Source organism: Rutidosis leptorrhynchoides, chromosome 3 (assembly GCF_046630445.1).
Source record: "Rutidosis leptorrhynchoides isolate AG116_Rl617_1_P2 chromosome 3, CSIRO_AGI_Rlap_v1, whole genome shotgun sequence".
NCBI lineage: Eukaryota > Viridiplantae > Streptophyta > Magnoliopsida > Asterales > Asteraceae > Rutidosis > Rutidosis leptorrhynchoides.
The window spans coordinates 417,434,052-417,456,911 of NC_092335.1; the positions used below are offsets into that span (position 1 = coordinate 417,434,052).

The 22,860-nt window shown below is 34.5% G+C and overlaps 2 protein-coding genes and 1 long non-coding RNA gene across 4 annotated transcripts in view; 1 reads left to right on the plus strand and 2 right to left on the minus strand.

Moving 5' to 3' along the window:
• Nucleotides 1-9,422: 9,422 nt before the first annotated feature.
• On the minus strand, nt 9,423-9,896 carry LOC139901421 (xylan glycosyltransferase MUCI21-like). Its single transcript, XM_071884139.1, has one exon. It carries the CDS (start codon nt 9,894-9,896, stop codon nt 9,423-9,425), a length of 474 nt encoding a protein of 157 aa, XP_071740240.1.
• A 3,578-nt stretch (nt 9,897-13,474) lies between these two features.
• On the minus strand, nt 13,475-15,708 carry LOC139897789 (small ubiquitin-related modifier 1-like). Its single transcript, XM_071880483.1, has 3 exons — nt 15,527-15,708; nt 14,201-14,350; nt 13,475-13,692 (listed from the first exon to the last, which is right to left on the minus strand). The coding sequence occupies exons 1-3, from the start codon at nt 15,605-15,607 to the stop codon at nt 13,630-13,632; spliced, it is 294 nt and encodes a 97-aa protein (XP_071736584.1). The 5' UTR covers nt 15,608-15,708; the 3' UTR covers nt 13,475-13,629.
• A 1,046-nt stretch (nt 15,709-16,754) lies between these two features.
• The window catches only part of LOC139898594 (uncharacterized), a 158,468-nt gene continuing 152,362 nt past the window's right edge, over nt 16,755-22,860 (plus strand). For both annotated transcript variants that reach the window (XR_011777068.1, XR_011777067.1), the window contains exons 1-2: nt 16,755-16,952; nt 17,098-17,407. This is a non-coding gene — a long non-coding RNA (uncharacterized lncRNA). The remainder of the gene's footprint in view (nt 16,953-17,097; nt 17,408-22,860) is intronic.

Here is a 22,860-nt window from a genome sequence, read left to right on the forward strand (position 1 = left end):
ATGAAACTATATCCAAAAATTATGGTTAAACTCAAAGTGGAAGTATGTTTTCTAAAATGGTCATCTAGACGTCGTTCTTTCGACTGAAATGACTACTTTTACAAAAACGACTTGTAACTTATTTTTCCATCTATAAACCTATACTTTTTCTGTTTAGATTCATAAAATAGAGTTCAATATGAAACCATAGCAATTTGATTCACTCAAAACGGATTTAAAATGAAGAAGTTATGGGTAAAACAAGATTGGATAATTTTTCTCATTTTAGCTACGTGAAATTTGGTAACAAATATATTCCAACCATAACTTAATCAACTTGTATTGTATATTATGTAATCTTGAGATACCATAGACACGTATACAATGTTTCGACCTATCATGTCGACACATCTATATATATTTCGGAACAACCATAGACACTCTATATGTGAATGTTGGAGTTAGCTATACAGGGTTGAGGTTGATTCCAAAATATGTATAGTTTGAGTTGTGATCAATACTGAGATACGTATACACTGGGTCGTGGATTGATTCAAGATATTATTTATCGATTTATTTCTGTATATCTAACTGTGGACAACTAGTTATAGGTTACTAACGAGGACAGCTGACTTAATAAACTTAAAACATCAAAATATATTAAAAGTGTTGTAAATATATTTTGAACATACTTTGATATATATGTATATATTGTTATAGGTTCGTGAATCAACCAGTGGCCAAGTCTTACTTCCCGACGAAGTAAAAATCTGTGAAAGTGAGTTATAGTCCCACTTTTAAAATCTAATATTTTTGGGATGAGAATACATGCAGGTTTTATAAATGATTTACAAAATAGACACAAGTACGTGAAACTACATTCTATGGTTGAATTATCGAAATCGAATATGCCCCTTTTTATTAAGTCTGGTAATCTATGAATTAGGGAACAGACACCCTAATTGACGCGAATCCTAAAGATAGATCTATTGGGCCTAACAAACCCCATCCAAAGTACCGGATGCTTTAGTACTTCGAAATTTATATCATATCCGAAGGGTGTCCCGGAATGATGGGGATATTCATATATATGCATCTTGTTAATGTCGGTTACCAGGTGTTCACCATATGAATGATTTTTATCTCTATGTATGGGATGTGTATTGAAATATGAAATCTTGTGGTCTATTGTTACGATTTGATATATATAGGTTAAACCTATAACTCACCAACATTTTTTTTGACGTTTAAAGCATGTTTATTCTCAGGTGAATATTAAGAGCTTCCGCTGTTGCATACTAAAATAAGGACAAGATTTGGAGTCCATGTTTGTATGATATTGTGTAAAAACTGCATTCAAGAAACTGATTTCGATGTAACATATTTGTATTGTAAACCATTATGTAATGGTCGTGTGTAAACAGGATATTTTAGATTATCATTATTTGATAATCTACGTAAAGCTTTTTAGACCTTTATTTATGAAATAAAGGTTATGGTTTGTTTTAAAAATGAATGCAGTCTTTGAAAAACGTCTCATATAGAGGTCAAAACCTCGCAACGAAATCAATTAATATGGAACGTTTTTAATCAATAAGAACGGGACATTTCACTCGTGCTCCTTACAGACTCGCACCCAGCGAGATGAAAACTGCAAAGCCAATTACAAGAACTTTTAGAGCGTGGTTTCATTCGACCAAGCACATCATCGTGGGGAGCTCCTGTTTTGTTTGTCAAGAAGAAAGATGGTACATTCAGGTTGTGTATCGACTACCGAGAGTTGAACAAACTTACCATCAAGAACCGCTACCCACTACCGAGAATTGACGACTTATTTGATCAACTACAAGGCTCGTCTATTTATTCAAAGATTGACTTACGTTCCGGGTATCATCAAATGCGGGTGAAAGAAGATGATATTCCAAAGACTGCTTTCAGAACACGTTACGGTCATTACGAGTTTATGGTCATGCCGTTTGGTTTAACTAATGCACCAGCTGTGTTCATGGACCTTATGAACCTAGTGTGTGGACCATACCTTGACAAGTTTGTCATTGTTTTCATTGATGACATACTTATTTACTCAAAGAATGACCAAGAACACGGTGAACATTTGAGAAAGGTGTTAGAAGTATTAAGGAAGGAAGAATTGTACGCTAAGTTTTCAAAGTGTGCATTTTGGTTGGAAGAAGTTTAATTCCTCGGTCACATAGTGAACAAAGAAGGTATTAAGGTGGATCCGGCAAAGATAGAAACTGTTGAAAAGTGGGAAACCCCGAAAACTCCGAAACACATACGCCAGTTTTTAGGACTAGCTGGTTACTACAGAAGGTTCATCCAAGACTTTTCCAGAATAGCAAAACCCTTGACTGCATTAACGCATAAAGGGAAGAAATTTGAATGAATGATGAACAAGAGAAAGCGTTTCAGTTATTGAAGAAAAAGCTAACTACGGCACCTATATTGTCATTGCCTGAAGGGAATGATGATTTTGTGATTTATTGTGACGCATCAAAGCAAGGTCTCGGTTGTGTATTAATGCAACGAACGAAGGTGATTGCTTATGCGTCTAGACAATTGAAGATTCACGAACAAAATTATACGACACATGATTTGGAATTAGGCGCGGTTGTTTTTGCATTAAAGACTTGGAGGCACTACTTATATGGGGTCAAAAGTATTATATATACCGACCATAAAAGTCTTCAACACATATTTAATCAGAAACAACTGAATATGAGGCAGCGTAGGTGGATTGAATTGTTGAATGATTACGACTTTGAGATTCGTTACCACCCGGGGAAGGCAAATGTGGTAGCCGATGCCTTGAGCAGGAAGGACAGAGAACCCATTCGAGTAAAATCTATGAATATAATGATTCATAATAACCTTACTACTCAAATAAAGGAGGCGCAACAAGGAGTTTTAAAAGAGGGAAATTTAAAGGATGAAATACCCAAAGGATCGGAGAAGCATCTTAATATTCGGGAAGACGGAACCCGGTATAGGGCTGAAAGGATTTGGGTACCAAAATTTGGAGATATGAGAGAAATGGTACTTAGAGAAGCTCATAAAACCAGATACTCAATACATCCTGGAACGGGAAAGATGTACAAGGATCTCAAGAAACATTTTTGGTGGCCGGGTATGAAAGCCGATGTTGCTAAATACGTAGGAGAATGTTTGACGTGTTCTAAGGTTAAAGCTGAGCATCAGAAACCATCAGGTCTACTTCAACAACCCGAAATCCCGGAATGGAAATGGGAAAACATTACCATGGATTTCATCACTAAATTGCCAAGGACTGCAAGTGGTTTTGATACTATTTGGGTAATAGTTGATCGTCTCACCAAATCCGCACACTTCCTGCCAATAAGAGAAGATGACAAGATGGAGAAGTTAGCACGACTGTATTTGAAGGAAGTCGTCTCCAGACATGGAATACCAATCTCTATTATCTCTGATAGGGATGGCAGATTTATTTCAAGATTCTGGCAGACATTACAGCAAGCATTAGGAACTCGTCTAGACATGAGCACTGCCTATCATCCACAAACTGATGGGCAGAGCGAAAGGACGATACAAACGCTTGAAGACATGCTACGAGCATGTGTTATTGATTTCGGAAACAGTTGGGATCGACATCTACCATTAGCAGAATTTTCCTACAACAACAGCTACCATTCAAGCATTGAGATGGCGCCGTTTGAAGCACTTTATGGTAGAAAGTGCAGGTCTCCGATTTGTTGGAGTGAAGTGGGGGATAGACAGATTACGGGTCTGGAGATTATACAAGAAACTACCGAGAAGATCATCCAAATTCAACAACGGTTGAAAACCGCCCAAAGTCGACAAAAGAGCTACGCTGACATTAAAAGAAAAGATATAGAATTTGAAATTGGAGAGATGGTCATGCTTAAAGTTGCACCTTGGAAAGGCGTTGTTCGATTTGGTAAACGAGGGAAATTAAATCCAAGGTATATTGGACCATTCAAGATTATTGATCGTGTCGGACCAGTAGCTTACCGACTTGAGTTACCTCAACAACTCGCGGCTATACATAGCACTTTCCACGTCTCGAATTTGAAGAAATGTTTTGCTAAAGAAGATCTCACTATTCCGTTAGATAAAATCCAAATCAACGAAAAACTTCAATTCATCGAAGAACCAGTCGAAATAATGGATCGTGAGGTTAAAAGACTTAAGCAAAACAAGATACCAATTGTTAAGGTTCGATGGAATGCTCGTAGAGGACCCAAGTTCACCTGGGAGCATGAAGATCAGATGAAGAAGAAATACCCGCATCTATTTCCAGAAGATTCGTCAACACCTTCAACAGCTTAAAATTTCGGGACGAAATTTATTTAACGGGTAGGTACTGTAGTGACCCGAACTTTTCCATGTTTATATATATTAATTGAGATTGATATTTACATGATTAAATGTTTCCAACATGTTAAGCAATCAAACTTGTTAAGACTTGATTAATTGAAATATGTTTCTTATAGACAATTGACCACCCAAGTTGACCGGTGATTCACGAACGTTAAATCTTGTAAAAACTATAAGATGACATATATATGGATATATATAGTTAACATGATACTATGATAAGTAAACATATCATTAAGTATATTAACAATGAACTACATATGTAAAAACAAGACTACTAACTTAATGATTTTTAAACGAGACATATATGTAACGATTATCGTTGTAAAGACATTTAATGTATATATATCATATTAAGAGATATTCATACATGATAATATCATGATAATATAATAATTTAAAATCTCATTTGATATTATAAACATTGGGTTAACAACATTTAACAAGATCGTTAACCTAAAGGTTTCAAAACAACACTTACATGTAACGACTAACGATGACTTAACGACTCAGTTAAAATGTATATACATGTAGTGTTTTAATATGTATTTATACAATTTTGAAAGACTTCAATACACTTATCAAAATACTTCTACTTAACAAAAATGCTTACAATTACATCCTCGTTCAGTTTCATCAACAATTCTACTCGTATGCACCCGTATTCGTACTCGTACAATACACAGCTTTTAGATGTATGTACTATTGGTATATACACTCCAATGATCAGCTCTTAGCAGCCCATGTGAGTCACCTAACACATGTGGGAACCATCATTTGGCAACTAGCATGAAATATCTCATAAAATTACAAAAATATGAGTAATCATTCATGACTTATTTACATGAAAACAAAATTACATATCCTTTATATATAATCCATACACCAACGACCAAAAACACCTACAAACACTTTCATTCTTCAAATTTATTCATCTAATTGATCTCTCTCAAGTTCTATCTTCAAGTTCTAAGTGTTCTTCATATATTTTACAAGTTCTAGTTACATAAAATCAAGAATACTTTCAAGTTTGCTAGCTCACTTCCAATCTTGTAAGGTGATCATCCAACCTCAAGAAATCTTTGTTTCTTACAGTAGGTTATCATTCTAATACAAGGTAATAATCATATTCAAACTTTGTTTCAATTTCTATAACTATAACAATCTTATTTCAAGTGATGATCTTGCTTGAACTTGTTTTCGTGTCATGATTCTGCTTCAAGAACTTCGAGCCATCCAAGGATCCGTTGAAGCTAGATCCATTTTTCTCTTTTCCAATAGGTTTATCCAAGGAAATTAAGGTAGTAATGATGTTCATAACATCATTCGATTCATACGTATAAAGCTATCTTATTCGAAGGTTTAAACTTGTAATCACTAGAACATAGTTTAGTTAATTCTAAACTTGTTCGCAAACAAAAGTTAATCCATCTAACTTGACTTTTAAAATCAAATAAACACATGTTCTATATCTATATGATATACTAACTTAATGATTTAAAACCTGGAAACACGAAAAACACCGTAAAACCGGATTTACGCCGTCGTAGTAACACCGCGGGCTGTTTTGGGTTAGTTAATTAAAAACTATGATAAACTTTGATTTAAAAGTTGTTATTCTGAGAAAATGATTTTTATTATGAACATGAAACTATATCCAAAAATTATGGTTAAACTCAAAGTGGAAGTATGTTTTCTAAAATGGTCATCTAGACGTCGTTCTTTCGACTGAAATGACTACCTTTACAAAAACGACTTATAACTTATTTTTCCGACTATAAACCTATACTTTTTCTGTTTAGATTCATAAAATAGAGTTCAATATGAAACCATAGCAATTTGATTTACTCAAAACGGATTTAAAATGAAGAAGTTATGGGTAAAACAAGATTGAATAATTTTTCTCATTTTAGCTACGTGAAAATTGGTAACAAATCTATTCCAACCATAACTTAATCAACTTGTATTGTATATTATGTAATCTTGAGATACCATAGACACGTATACAATGTTTCGACCTATCATGTCGACACATCTATATATATTTCGGAACAACCATAGACACTCTATATGTGAATGTTGGAGTTAGCTATACAGGGTTGAGGTTGACTCCAAAATATATATAGTTTGAGTTGTGATCAATACTGAGATACGTATACACTGGGTCGTGGATTGATTCAAGATAATATTTATCGATTTATTTCTGTACATCTAACTGTGGACAACTAGTTGTAGGTTACTAACGAGGACAGCTGACTTAAGAAACTTAAAACATCAAAATATATTAAAAGTGTTGTAAATATATTTTGAACATACTTTGATATATATGTATATATTGTTATAGGTTCGTGAATCAACCAGTGGCCAAGTCTTACTTCCCGACGAAGTAAAAATCTGTGAAAGTGAGTTATAGTCCCACTTTTAAAATCTAATATTTTTGGGATGAGAATACATGCAGGTTTTATAAATGATTTACAAAATAGACACAAGTACGTGAAACTACATTCTATGGTTGAATTATCGAAATCGAATATGCCCCTTTTATTTAAGTCTGGTAATCTAAGAATTATGGAACAGACACCCTAATTGACGCGAATCCTAAAGATAGATCTATTGGGCTTAACAAACCCCATCCAAAGTACCGAATGCTTTAGTACTTCGAAATTTATATCATATCCGAAGGGTGTCCCGGAATGATGGGGATATTCTTATATATGCATCTTGTTAATGTCGGTTACCAGGTGTTCACCATATGAATGATTTTTATCTCTATGTATGGGATGTGTATTGAAATATGAAATCTTGTGGTCTATTATTATGATTTGATATATATAGGTTAAACCTATAACTCACCAACATTTTTGTTGACGTTTTAAGCATGTTTATTCTCAGGTGATTATTAAGAGCTTCCGCTGTCGCATACTTAAATAAGGACGAGATTTGGAGTCCATGCTTGTATGATATTGTGTAAAAACTGCATTCAAGAAACTTATTTTGTTGTAACATATTTGTATTGTAAACCATTATGTAATGGTTGTGTGTAAACAGGATATTTTAGATTATCATTATTTGATAATCTACGTAAAGCTTTTTAAACCTTTATTGATGAAATAAAGGTTATGGTTTGTTTTAAAATGAATGCAGTCTTTGAAAAACGTCTCATATAGAGGTCAAAACCTCGCAACGAAATCAATTAATATGGAACGTTTTTAATCAATAAGAACGGGACATTTCATTGTTAACCCATTGTTTATTATATCTAAAGAGATGTTAAATTATTACATTATCATGATATTATGATATATTAATATATACAGTTAAATGTTGTTACAACGATAATCGTTACATATATGTCTCGTTTCGAAATCATTAAGTTAGTAGTCTTGTTTTTACATATGTAGTTCATTGTTAATACACTTAATGACATGTTTACTTATCATTTATCATGATTAAACATAGTGTATCAATATCTTAATATGATTCATATGTATTTAGTAAGACGTTGTTATAACGATAATTGTTATATATATCGTTTCGAGTTTCTTAATTCAATAAACTCAATTTTATGTATATAGCTCGTTGTTAAAATATCTAATGAGATACTTACTTATCATAATATCATGTTAACTATATATATAATCATATATATGTCATCATATAGTTTTTACAAGTTTTAACGTTCGTGAATCACCGATCAACTTGGGTGGTCAATTTTCTATATGAAACCTATTTAAATTAATCAAGTCTTAACAAGTTTGATTGCTTAAGATGTTGGAAACACTTAATCATGTAAATAACAATTTCATTTAGTATATATAAACATGGAAAAGTTCGGGTCACTACAGTACAGGCCTCGGGTTAGGTGCTGCTGGAGTGCCCGGCGTTCCTTTTAGTGTGAGGCTTCTTAGTAGTGGAGATTGTGACGTTAGACACGTTCCCGGTTTTATGTTGTGATTAGATTTAGGTTTGGTTGTTACTAGTTGTTTGTATCATTTCAATTTCAATGTGCTCGCTCTTATTCAATCATTGTTCTCGTCCAATGTGTAGGACGACCAGAGCGAGCCCTTACAATTTCAATCATTGTCGTTTGTTTGTAACACCGGATTTTTACGATCTTTTTATATATATATTAATATTTTCGCCGTAAAAAAAAAAAATTAGGATACGTTTTTTTGGTACTAATGTAATCTATTTTTATTTTTTGGGACTTTTTTATGTCTCAATATATTATATGTGAACTGAACTCTTAAAAAGTGTCATAATATGTATTTTTAAGGACCTTGTCTATGTTGTTGTTAATCATATTATAGGACCCGAATATTGATTTCATAATCTTATTTAACTTTTAAGAAACTTTTTAGTTTCTATACTTTATATAACCGCGTTAGATAAAACGCTCATTCCGTGGGTTCTATCAAGTGAAAGGTCCTATAAAGTGACATTATACGACCTTTTTGGGGGGTTTTAATAGTCCACTTTTATTGTAGTGATAATAACTAGCAACAATGACAATGAGATTGAGAAGTTTGAAAAGTAATTAAGTTATAAGTTCTTAAAATTGGATCTTGGAATACATAAGTACTTTCTTGGAATTGAGGTTTTAAAGTTTGATAACGGTATCTGTATGAACTGAAAAACTATTGCATGGAGTTGTTACAAGAGTATGGATTGTTATGGTGTAAACTTTTGATAACTCCTATTGAACAGAATGATGTGGTTGCTACTGAATCGTGTGATAAAGATCCATTGCTTGAAAATTTATCCTATTATCATTAGTAAGTGCTTTAAGATTAGTCCGCTCAAAAAGCAGGTCTCGAATAACATACAAAGTTAATTAAAATATATTTCTCAGTATATATACTTAATTCAAGCAATGACACATAAATCTTACACTCCTACAATCATGCATAATACGTGAACTTTATATTTTTCACTTTTTTCACTCAAATTAGACGTGCATATATATGATTCCTTCACCTGACTCCATAAGCATCTTAGTATGCTTCAATTTGCTTGTTACAATAATCAAAAACTTACTAAATCCAAGTGTATTAAGTCTTGATAACCTCTTTACTTTGTCCAATAAACCTCAATGCTTCAACTAGTGTACCTCTAAATCTATTCATATCTAACCTCACATTTTGTTTCTCCAAATATATTGCAGCTCCAGCTGCCCATCCTTTTGACGTCACCGATGACGTATTCTGCAGCACCGGATGATCAAGACCGTACTCGTCAACCAACGAGCTCTCTTCGGGTTTTATTTTATACTCTAAGTATTTCAAACCCATATCTGGAGCCGCTTCACTAAAAACATCAAGATAGTCTTGAAACCCTAATGGTCTAACAAGTATCATAACAGCCCCTTCAGGTAAATATATTTCATTAGTCATCCCAGCCCCATGCACCCCCACCATAACACTGCAGGAGTTTACCACAGGTGAAAATTTCTCAATGTTTGATGTTTCTTCATCTGAGCCGGCAATAATCACTTGAAACCCTAATTTTTCCATCATCTTCACCATTTGGTCTTGGTTTAGGAACTTTCGTGTTCTCTGGCGAGAAAGTAAAAGTAATTTATGCGGATTTTGTGTACTGGAAACGCTTTTTGTTTTGAGTCTATACGTTTGTCGAATAAATTCTTTGAATTCTAACATTGAATAGTAATTTTGTGGAGTTTCGGACGGAATTATGCCTAGGACTTTATGAAATCTTAAACCAACTACAGCTCCGGGAAAACAATGAATGCTTGAATCATTGGCTGCGCTTATTATTTAGTGTTGAGATAAACGTTGAAGTATTCGTCTATACTTTTGGAAGAATAAAGGATAATGATCAACAATTATGAAATGTATACGAGATTTGAAAAGGCGAGTGGTGATGAATAAAGGTATAATGGTTTCGTCGAAGGCATGAAATGTGTTTCCAGTGAATCCGCCGGTTGAGAAAATTACGGCAGGGTGTTGGTGGTTATGATCACAAATAGATCGTGGTGGGTTAGTTGTTGTGATGGTTACTTTAGTAGTGAATTCGTTAGGATAAAGTGCATATGGACGGACAATGGTGGTGGTGGTGGTGTTTTCGGTGTTTGGTGATTGTTGAAGATGCACTTGCATTGAGGTCGTATCGATCATTACAGGTTTGTTTGTGACACAGACTGTGTATGTCCATGGTCTGGTGTCACAAGCAAAGCCAGTTGAATCGAGCCTGGTTCGATTTTCAACTGGTTTCCAAAAAATTAAAAAGAAAATCAGTTAAAATTGATACAAATCAATAAAAGGAATGAATAAATATTGTTACAACAAGAGAAAGAAATATACCTCCTATTAGTCTTGTTAAAAGATATTGAAGTGACTGATTATGATCATCCTTATTATCAAGTACGGTGCTCGCGTCCTGGTTTATTTCGTAACTTTCATCTTCATCAAGTTCAATGCTCACATCCTGCTTTATTTCATAGCTTGCATCATTATTAACATCAGTGTCTGCATCAGGGTTCCTATCTAGAGATAAGAATTGCCTTTGATCTGTAACTACAACATAGCAGGCGGAATTCAACATAGATAAAGTAATTAACATGAAAATAATCAACAATATCTAACATTTGTAGTAAGTTTAATCTTTGATGGATGACAAATTATTATTTAAAAACAAAAATGAATTGGAAAACATACATTTTATTTGTTGAGAAGGGATAGCCTTAAAGGTGAGTTCAGAGTAAATTATGTGAGAAGCAAAAAGAAAACCTAGTAATAGTATTGCCAACATAAATAGCTTTTCTGTTCTTCCCTTGTGTGTTTTACACACTTTGGTCTCTGTTTTGAACATGGTTTATTTAGTGATGAATCTATATGCTCACTTATATATAAAGAGAGGAGTGGTGAGGCAATGCAATTTTTTTTGGGAAGGGAAAGCAAATCTCACACAGAAATCCAATCAGCTTAAAAAATGGGCAGATATGTAATTTCGTTATTTTCCTTTTCTTTTTTTGTGCTCGTTAATATTTATCATAGTGAATATTAACTTATATTATCAATATATGATTTTTTTTTTTTTTTTTTTTTTTTTTTTTTTTTTTTTTTAACATTCATTGTTATGAGTATATATTCATCATGATGTATAAGTGTTATAATGTTAATGAATAATAACATTTTTCATTAAGAATCATTTATCGGACAGTAAAAATGACGAGAATACCCATCCATGGCGATAGGGCTACAGGTTTCTCTAATTTAGTTTGTGACTAAATGATTTATCCCTCTTCCCTCTTGATCATTAACTGTGTAGAGACTCTTTTGTTCGTCAATTAACCTTTTAACTTTTAAGAGAAGCAAGTATGTATATAACACTTTCTAGCTAATCGTCAAGCAAATCAACTTTGGGTTCATTTAACTTACCTAATTTCCACGAAAAATGTGAAAAATGTTAAACTGATGAAACAATAATTATGATCATGATCATCAATTAAGAATTATTGTTCAAGTAAGGAGAAATTAATTTGATTGTACGAAGAAATTAATAGGTTAACAATGGATCAATGATTATTCTAAGTGAAATATTTACGTTTACTCTAATTTTGTTAAACTTGAATAATGATTTGTATTAGTACTTTCTTTCTTTCTTAATGATTTGTGTTAGTACTTTCTTTCTTTCTTCTAAAACCTTACCTTATTTATTTATTTATTTATTTGCAAGGACCTCTAATGCCTATACCAAAATAATTTACTAGACTTGGCTCTCAGAGTTATATATTAAGCACCCCTTAATGCACAAGCATATTCAATTTAGGTAGAGGTAACAAAATAAGCAGGTTTGAAATAAAAAGGGGCGGAGCCACATAGAAACTACTTGCAGGGGCGGAACTACATTGAACCAAGGCTAGCCCTGATTAAGAGTCCATTCTGTCCGCAGGAAAATAGAAATTAGATAAGGTTTACATAATAAATATGAGAATAGGAAAGATTGTTATTTCTAAGTAATTAATCAATTTTTTTTAAACTATACCTTAAAAAGAATTATATATATTCCAAAATTTTACCTCTGCGTGCAAGTTCTTTAAAGAGTTGTAGAGCACTAGGCCGCTATGCGCAAAGTGACCAACCCCTTGTCGTAAGCCATCAGTGAGGCTAGAATGGTGTCTTCATAAGACACGTTAGTTGAACGATAAGTGTAGGGGCTGCAACACTTCAAAGTAGAGAATAATCTTTTATAGAACTTTATAGGCTATAAAAGTTGAGAAAGATGAAAGAGTCACAGTAACAGAACATAAAGACACAGGTTAGAGAAATTAGTTTATGCTTGTAATCTGTTATTATGGATCATGTTTTGTTTCAGAGTATGTTGAATTTATATCAGGTATGAAGATTAGCAACATTAAATATGAATCAGTTGGTATGTAAAAAAAAGATAATTTTTTTAAAAAATATAAGACCTACAGACATTAACCGGAATAGGCTAAGATTATTGTAATTCATTCGCTATAAAATAATGTACATAATATACAATCCTGTCTTATGCCTCAAATAGATCACTATAGTGACACGGATGATTGGGAAGGTTTAATGTTACTTTGTCACTGCGTAGTCAGCACTGTAATCCTTTCCTTCTCGGCTTGTATTTTCAAGTATTCCTCGTAGGCTATGGTCCTATTTTTGGAATATAAATTTTTTTTTTTTTTTGAAAGGCAAGGTTAGTTGTTAATTGTTAGACTCGAACGGGTCACTCTCGAATCCATGAAACATGGATACCAATGAAGCAAGGCCTCATTGACATTTTTTTTTGGAATATAATCGTATGTTATATTTCGTTCAGATTTTCACTGTAAATAAGCTATAAGCCATTCCTTTTAATTTCATATTTATCATAAATAAATAAAGACTTTCTTGCTTTTCAAAAAAAAAAAAAAAAAAAAAACCATTAAAAGTCAAGGGTTCCACATAAACAAAATTTCTAATGTGATCTTGTTTCATAGCGAACAGAAATCTATCATACTTTCAGAGAAAACCATATCTAAGGTAACACAAATCTGCAGGTTCACCAGTTTCTTACCAATGACCAAATTTTTTTCAAACACGAGTGCATATATGTGATTAACAGTTTAACACAATAGACATTAAGGTAATAAATCCTAATTAGAGTTTAAACACCTCACACACAATCACAAACTTCAACAACGGAATACTTAAATTGAGACAACAACCAACTTCAACAAAGTTTAACTGGAAATTCTACACCATAGACCATCGAACATAGAGTTATTCAGAGATTGCCTCCCGTTTGATGAAGCATAGCATCTATTTCGTCGCCTTCTTCCATTTCCAGCTGTAGTAAAACATGTATGATGTCAGCACAACCCGATTAAATATGTGGCCAATAGACGACTGAACTGTAGATTTGTGGCTAGTTTACACAGATTTGGGCAAAATACATTACTTGTTATCCAAAATTTTAGATATTAAATCCAACTTATCTCACAAATTTTTTGTAAAGGCTAAATTAGATAATAAAAAAAAAAAAAAAAAAAAAAAAAAAAAAAACTTGCAGTAACTCAATTGATGTCACACACTATTAAAAAAGTTACACTACTTGAAAATTTCTAGCCTCAGGCGATCCTCGACCGATTTGACCAATTATAGATGGTACTTTTATTTTGTCCGTTTGACCGAATAGAAATAAAACATAACCATAATCGCCCCATTCAAAAGTAAAAATAAAAATAAAAATAAATAAATAATAATAATAATAAAACATAACCATAATGGACCCATTCATAAATAAAAAAAATTTGCCACTTAATAAAGGTTGGACCGAATAAAATTAAAGATAGTACCTCATCAGGAGTCTGCTCCCCTCGAAGACGACGCCCATCAAACAAGAATGCAATGGAATTAAGCTCGACAGACTGGCGGTCACAGTATGCATTCATAAGCTTTTTCAGTTGCGTGCTCCTTTTGATCCTAAAAAAAACTTCATTACCATCCTGAAAACACAAGGGTAAAATAGGTTACCACTTAGTTGTTTCTACATAACTAATGAGAACCATGAACAATAAAGCAACTTCAAATTCCTTTCCCCGAAACTAAAGCATCAAGAAAAAATTACACTAAACCCCTGCCATTTCAATTACTCCTTTCGTACCATATTTATTGTCTCCCGACAAATATCACACAGATTAAGAAAAAGTGATTGTCACATGTACTTTTTATTAACTTTCCAGTTTTATCCCTTACTTTTTATCCAATTTTTTGTTTAACATGCATAAAGAAAGAGCATAAAAGAACTTCACCTTATTTATCTATTTATGGAAGTGAACAATTAATTTGGGATAACCCAAAAAGGAATATTGGACAACAAATATGGAACGGAGAGAGTAATAAATAGTGACACAAGCTGACAATCCATATTCGCTCCACTATCCTTTCACAACAACTCATAGGATCATGTTAACATTAGCCACAATCCATATAACGTAACATCTCATCCTCAAACAGAACAATTTCAATTCAAACAGCACAACCCAATCCATAAACTCAATTTCAAACCAAAACAATGTTATCAATATCATTACAAATCTTGGAAATCACACATACATATCCAAAACACTAATTAAGGGCATTACAGCTTACATATATGTAGATCTAAGACTAACATGAATGAAATTCTGTTTTAAAATTATAGGTAAACCTAAAATTGAATTATTAAACATTGTACCACCACGTTAATTTTAACTACATATAGATATTTAACTATATCAACCAAGCAGCTCTAAATTTCTAAAGAGTCACTATTATTACAAATTTTACAATAGCTGATTCATTACCATATAGAATGTAGTTTTCAGATAAGTCACTAATATCTAACCATATTTTCACATACAGAATGTTAACATACTTGAAGACAATAATAGATCGCCACCATAGGAAATTCGGATGTTAATCATCAACTAATTCCATGACTAGCGGATGTGGGATCATAATAAAACCCTAAGTATACACGATACACAATAAGCGGTATCTATTACGGAGTATTCTAAATAGATCGCCACCATAATTAATGATTACAATTGAAGTCAATTATAAACTTCATTCATTTAATTTAATTTTAATTCTATTTAATTATAAATTAAGTAAAACCCTAAAATAGAAAAAAAGTTAACCTGGCCTTTGACTTTCAAATTAATGTGAACGCCTTGATCGGTGCCTGGCTTCTTATCTTCATCGTTGTTGACTCCTGACATATTTTTTCCCGGCCGATCAATACAGCTGAAGTGATGCTTTGATTCTGCCTCGAATACACGCTGTTTGTTTTTGAGGTTGATAGTGTGCCAGAGATGATCTGACGGTCTATAATTTAGAGACAAAATTTATGAGAATTTTCATGAGTGCCCTCGAACTTTTAAGTAATAGCGTGAATGCTCCCTGTGAGTTGACCTGAAAGACTTTTTTTTGGTTTAGAAGCGATACATATTTTACAAAATGTTTACGGTGCTTATATAATTTTTATATTGGAATTGGAATAGGAGGGTCTATTCATTGAACTTAATGTTTCGGCAACTAAAACTGGTTAAGAGTTAAAAATACTCGCACGACCCCTTTGTGAATCATTGTTGGAACATCTTTTTACTTGATATTAAGAACCATGTATGTAATAATGTTGATTCTATTTACTGTTTTGAAGACAGAATCTGACCAACTGATGTTATATTTGTTTGAGCTATTACAATTTATTGGGTCATATTACTCTTTAATGATATTGATATGTATCCAGTTCAAGAATTACAGCTAAGAAAATGCAATTCACCAGATATTATCATTACATGTGACATTTTTTCGTCTAACGTAATTCTTCATTAACTAATCATTTGGTCACGGTGTTTATATTTACAAAAAAACTCATATTACAAAATGAGTTAGACTGATGTGCACCATATACTCCGTAATAAAATATATAACGTGAAACAAGCTATGTCAAATTACTAATATATAAATAAAGTGAACGGTGTGATCTACGTACTTATAAAATTTATTACAAATCTATGAATAGACTTGATGTTTCGTTACATCATCTAAACATGTTACAAAAAGTTTTATGTGTAATTCCGCGAAGTCGCGGATTATAAGCTAGTGTTAGATTATATTTGGATATTTATATATGAATATGATTAAGAGATATTAAGAGATTATCAATAGATAATTTACTGGCGACAGTTGTACATACGTGTTAAAAAAAAGATCCCTAAAAATCCTCAAATTCTATAAACCATTTTTCCAAAAAAATCTGCAATTATGGTATATTATGTTAAATAACTGACGACTATTTTGCAGACTTTTGCATATAAATTATAACTTCTCTATTCTGTCAAATACATCTTCTCAAAGCATCAATATTCTTTCTTTCATTTACTCTTCAAAGTCAAATAAATATAACTTACCATGACTTAAAACTTGCAACTCATTAAGGCACTTAGCCCCAAAAAACCATTTGTCAACGTGAAGGTTAAGCTTTTAGTAATGGAGACATTAAGTATTGGGACTTTTGATAATGGAAAGCCTTCCCTGGAATTGATTGTTTCGGATGAAGAGGTAATCTTTTTTTTAATTATTTGTATAGTTTAATAACAATAGTTTATTAAAATGATTATAATTAACTATAACCCTACCATCAGTTTCATTAAAAGTGTTGTTGTTTGATATTTTTAAATCAACTATTTTCAATTGTATACCACAGGGAGATCGGATTGCAGTGACTATCAAAAATTATTTGCAGTCAAAATACGAAAATCTTTTGAAGCCACAAAACCATTAGTCCATTACATACTGAAGAGTGCTTTTGTTCTAAACAATCCTTCTAAATCAAAAATAAAAATAAAAATAAAAAAAAACAAACAAACATTGGTCTCATGCCTCTAAGCTTATATTTAATGACAAGACATCAGTTCTTCCAGTTGACAATAATGACTAGAATGGTCATGATGATTTCAAGTTCATACCATTTCCCGATCTGTGTGCCAAAAAGTTAGATGAAGGAGTTATAACAGGTTTGTTTGATATATTTTTAGTTTTTATATTCTTACTTTTGTTCTTCAATTTATTTAATAAATTAACTATAGTAAATCCTTACATAATGATATCGCAACCCGCATGCGCCGTGTATACGTATGCGGGCACTCGCTAGCATGCGTATGCGTGTGCTTGTACGCGTTATGCGGTATGCGGATTCGCATCGAACGTCTTTGTTCCCGATACGGCGTTTACTTGGTCATCAAGTCGATATATTTTCCATAATTATATCCGTGATTCGGGGGAGTTTGTTATGGAAAGGATTACCACTATCTTGGATGTTTCTAGAATTAGGGTTTGCCTATATATACAAACCCTAACTATCATTCTAGGACACAATCACGTTACGTAACTATCATCTACTACACGTCTTACGTAACCAGCATCTTCTCAAGGTTAACAAGTTAGTTTCTCGTTAACTGATACCTACAACCTTATTTGAGGCCTTTTGATCGACGACCAGTCATCGAAGGTGGACTTAATCACTTAGCCACCCCGCCGACATCATCATGTCGGCCAGGGTTATTCACGGTAGTCGGACCGGAGAGCCTTGTTCTAAGATCCTTAACCCCCCCCCCCCCCTTTTACGTTTTGAACAAGCATATTAACCCAATGGTGAAAATATGCATGATCAAGTGGTGCTTTCATTGAGAGTCGAATTAGTTCAAGACTGTTTAATGGTTTTTTCTTTTAAAAGGTTTTGAATTATAAGGCTTGTTATTCACAAAATTTTTGAATTTTTTCTTTAACAGTAACATGACTTCCGGGGACTCATCGGAACGTACTCAAACAGACAATCAAAACATACCGTCGGGTAATCAACAGACGCAAGCTATGACTACGGGGGCGGGATACACGCCATATCCTCCACCTGTATCTGGCGAGCCTTTTCAGAGGTATAAGCCGATATACTCAGATGGGATTACACCGCCAAGGGCAAACTCTCCAGTCACAACCACGCGGCTGGATTTTTCATCGGTGGATCCAAGGGTCATCTTGGTAGGCACTAGCGGTGAAACAACAGGACCGCATGTGGTTTGCTGCGGCCAGGTACCTATTTATAGTACCACGGTTTCAATCCCTCTGCAGACGCAGAGTGTTCAGCAGAATTCATCGTTTACACCGTTGCAACATTGGCAACCACCGCGTCCAGTTTCACAGTTTTTAACTCCTGCGGATGAGCAGGCGTTGCTTAATAACTGGGGGTTTGGTGTCATTCCGGACGCAAACTCTCATTGGACGCCAATAACCGCGCAACAGCAAAGCACTGCGCATACAGTTGGGCTCTTAAATGTATACCCTCAAGTTTCGCAGGCATCTGCGCCACAGGTTTTGGTCCCTTCGCAACCACCTGTATACTCTGCACCATCAGGTCTTCCCTCTTTTCCGAAGCAACAGCCTTGGTTATATCCGCAGACATCATCACAACCTTGGCAAAATATACAGGGTCAGGCAAATCTTGCAGGTCAATTTATGCAGGCTGCACCCCCTGATATGGTTCATTTATTTTCACAACCTGATTTTGTTCAGGATATGATGAAGCGTTTCTTTGCGGGATTAAAAGGGGACCCTGTTAAACCACCTTTTGAGCTACCAACCACCTTTGATAAGTTTCCTCCGCATATCAATGCATATCTGTTTCCATCAGCGCTGAAGATACCTCACACATTAGGTACTTACAATGGCTTAACTGATCCAGACGACTTCTTACAGCGTTTCGAAGGCGCAATGCGCACTCAAGGTTGGGTGGATCCGGTTGCGTGTCAGATTTTTCCTATGACACTGCAGGGTATTGCTCGCGAATGGTTTAATAAACTCCCGGCAGGTAGTATAGCCGGGTTCATGGATCTGCGGACAAAGTTCTTGCTGCAGTACCAGAATCAGAGACCACGCCAACGCACTCATATTGAATGTCATGATATCGTACAGAAATCCAAGGAATCTTTGGGTGAATTTCTCACGAGATATACTAATGAGTGTCTGCGCATTCCAGATCTCAAGCCAGAGCAACAGATATCCGGGCTCATACATGGTATAAATTCAGAACGTCACCCGACGCTGGTCAAGCTTTTGCGCCATACAGTGCCAACAACTTATGTTGAGGTACTTAAAGAATGTCATGACTATATGCGGAGTGGCGAAGATAACGATATTCCCACCACTAGTTCGTGCAATGACAGAAAAGACGATGATGATCGCTCGCGTGATCAAAGCTGCGGAAGCAACTCTCGCGGAAGATATCCTAGTGGTGGTCCTATCAGAAATGATAAAGGGAAATCGAGTGGCAATTATCGAAACAATAATCAACGCGGCATCAACAATCAGAACTATGCGCTGCTCAAAAGTTTGTCTAAAACGCCAAAGGAAATTTTGGCAACAGAACTAGTATGTGCGACCTTTGCGGTTCCAACGCCGCTTACAGAATTTGGTAAGCGGGATAAAACAAAGTATTGCGAATTCCATGACGATTACGGTCATGACACTAATCGATGTAAAAACTTGATGGAACGGGTTCTTGAGGCACTTCGTGCAGGTAAATTGGATCACCTAAAACCGCCAAAGAAGGATAAGGGAAAAGCCGCAGAGGAGGGGTCGAAGGCTAAAACTTTCGCATGGCAGAGAGTTGATAAAACCAAAAACGCTGACTTAACCATTAATATGGTTGACGCAGAGAAAGTTAACTAGCGGAGAAAATACAATGACTACCAGGATTGGGAGCTTCTCCCAATCACTTTCCCTCCTGTAATGTCAATTGATACAATTAATGAGCCCATTATCATCAAGTGTCGCATCCCTAATTGCGGAATACAGATTAAGCGCATGCACGTTGACACCGGTAGCGGTGTCGATATTATGTATGAGCATTGCTATCGATTCCTTCCTGCAGAAGTCAAAGCGCAGTTACGGCAGCCTGCTATTACGCTGTCAGGGTTCTCCGGAGAAAGCTCATGGCCGCTAGGCCGGATAGAGCTGATGGTAGAACTTGCGGATGATAAGAATCCGCAGATGACCAGGCATGAGTTAGTTGATTTTTATGTGGTTCGTTCGACTTCGCGTTATAACGCGCTACTAGGAAGAAACTTCATACGACGTTTTAACATTATACCATCGGTGGAGCATGGCTTGATTAAGCTTCCTACCGTGGGAGGCGTTGCCACAATTGTGTCACATCAAGCAACCGAGTTGTGTGGCTCAGTTGTTCCTGTAAGCACTCACAGCGTGGGAGAACAACTCGCTAACTGTGCAGTCATAGCAAATCGGTTACATCCGGATAAGCGAATTAAAATCGGCGCAGGCTTGTCAGCCGAAACAAAGGCCAAATTGCATGGAATATTATCCACGAACGCAGATGTTTTCGCCTGGCGTGAATCAGACATGACTGGGGTTTCGCGGGATATTGCGGAACATAAGTTGAATGTTAATCCATCACTCACACCCGTTAGACAAAAGAAGCGCCACATGGCTCTTGACCGCAGTGATTGGTTGTGCGCAGAAGTAGATAACCTTGTCAAAGCAAACATTCTGCGGGAAGTGCGGTATCAGACATGGGTTGCAAATCCTGTGTTGGTAAAAAAGGCTGACGATAATTGGTGAATGTGCGTTGATTTTAAAGACATTAATAAAGCGTGTCCTAAGGATAACTACCCTCTCCCGGAGATAGACTGGAAGGTGGAATCATTATCAGGTTTTTGGTACAAGTGTTTTCTAGACGCATACAAGGGTTATCACCAAATCTTAATGGCTGCAAAAGATGAAGACAAAACTGCTTTTCATACGCCGCAAGGTATTTATTGTTACACGAAGATGCCCTTCGGTTTAAAAAACGCGGGCGCGACCTATCAGCGCGTAATTGACGCAGCCTTCAAGCACCAAATTGGTAGAAATCTTGAAGCATATGTCGATGACTTGGTAATTAAAAGTAACACCGAAGAAGAAATGCTCGCAAACATCCTAGAAACGTTTGTGTCTCTGCGCAGGATCAACATGAAGCTTAACCCGCTTAAATGTAGTTTTGGGGAAGAGGAGTGTAGTGACCCGAACTTTTCCATGTTTATATATATTAATTGAGATTGATATTTACATGATTAAATGTTTCCAACATGTTAATCAATCAAACTTGTTAAGACTTGATTAATTGAAATATGTTTCATATAGACAATTGACCACCCAAGTTGACCGGTGATTCACGAACGTTAAAACTTGTAAAAACTATATGATGACATATATATGGATATATATATATTTAACATGATACTATGATAAGTAAACATATCATTAAGTATATTAACAACGAACTACATATGTAAAAACAAGACTACTAACTTAATGATTTTTAAACGAGACATATATGTAACGATTATCATTGTAAAGACATTTAATGTATATATATCATATTAAGAGATATTCATACATGATAATATCATGATAATATAATAATTTAAAATCTCTTTTGATATTATAAACATTGGGTTAACAACATTTAACAAGATCGTTAACCTAAAGGTTTCAAAACAACATTTACATGTAACGACTAACGATGACTTAATGACTCAGTTAAAATGTATATACATGTAGTGTTTTAATATGTATTTATACACTTTTGAAAGACTTCAATACACTTATCAAAATACTTCTACTTAACAAAAATTCTTACAATTACATCCTCGTTCAGTTTCATCAACAATTCTACTCGTATGCACCCGTATTCGTACTCGTACAATACACAGCTTTTAGATGTATGTACTATTGGTATATACACTCCAATGATCAGCTCTTAGCAGCCCATGTGAGTCACCTAACATATGTGGGAACCATCATTTGGCAACTAGCATGAAATATCTCATAAATTACAAAAATATGAGTAATCATTCATGACTTATTTACATGAAAATAAAATTACATATCCTTTATATCTAATCCATACACCAACGACCAAAAACACCTACAAACACTTTCATTCTTCAATTTTCTTCATCTAATTGATCTCTCTCAAGTTCTATCTTCAAGTTCTAAGTGTTCTTCATAAATTCCAAAAGTTCTAGTTTCATAAAATCAAGAATACTTTCAAGTTTGCTAGCTCACTTCCAATCTTGTAAGGTGATCATCCAACCTCAAAAATCTTTGTTTCTTACAGTAGGTTATCATTCTAATACAAGGTAATAATCATATTCAAACTTTGGTTTAATTTCTATAACTATAACAATCTTATTTCAAGTGATGATCTTACTTGAACTTGTTTTCGTGTCATGATTCTGCTTCAAGAACTTCGAGCCATCCAAGGATCCGTTGAAGCTAGATCCATTTTTCTCTTTTCCAGTAGGTTTATCCAAGAAACTTAAGGTAGTAATGATGTTCATAACATCATTCGATTCACACATATAAAGCTATCTTATTCGAAGGTTTAAACTTGTAATCACTAGAACATAGTTTA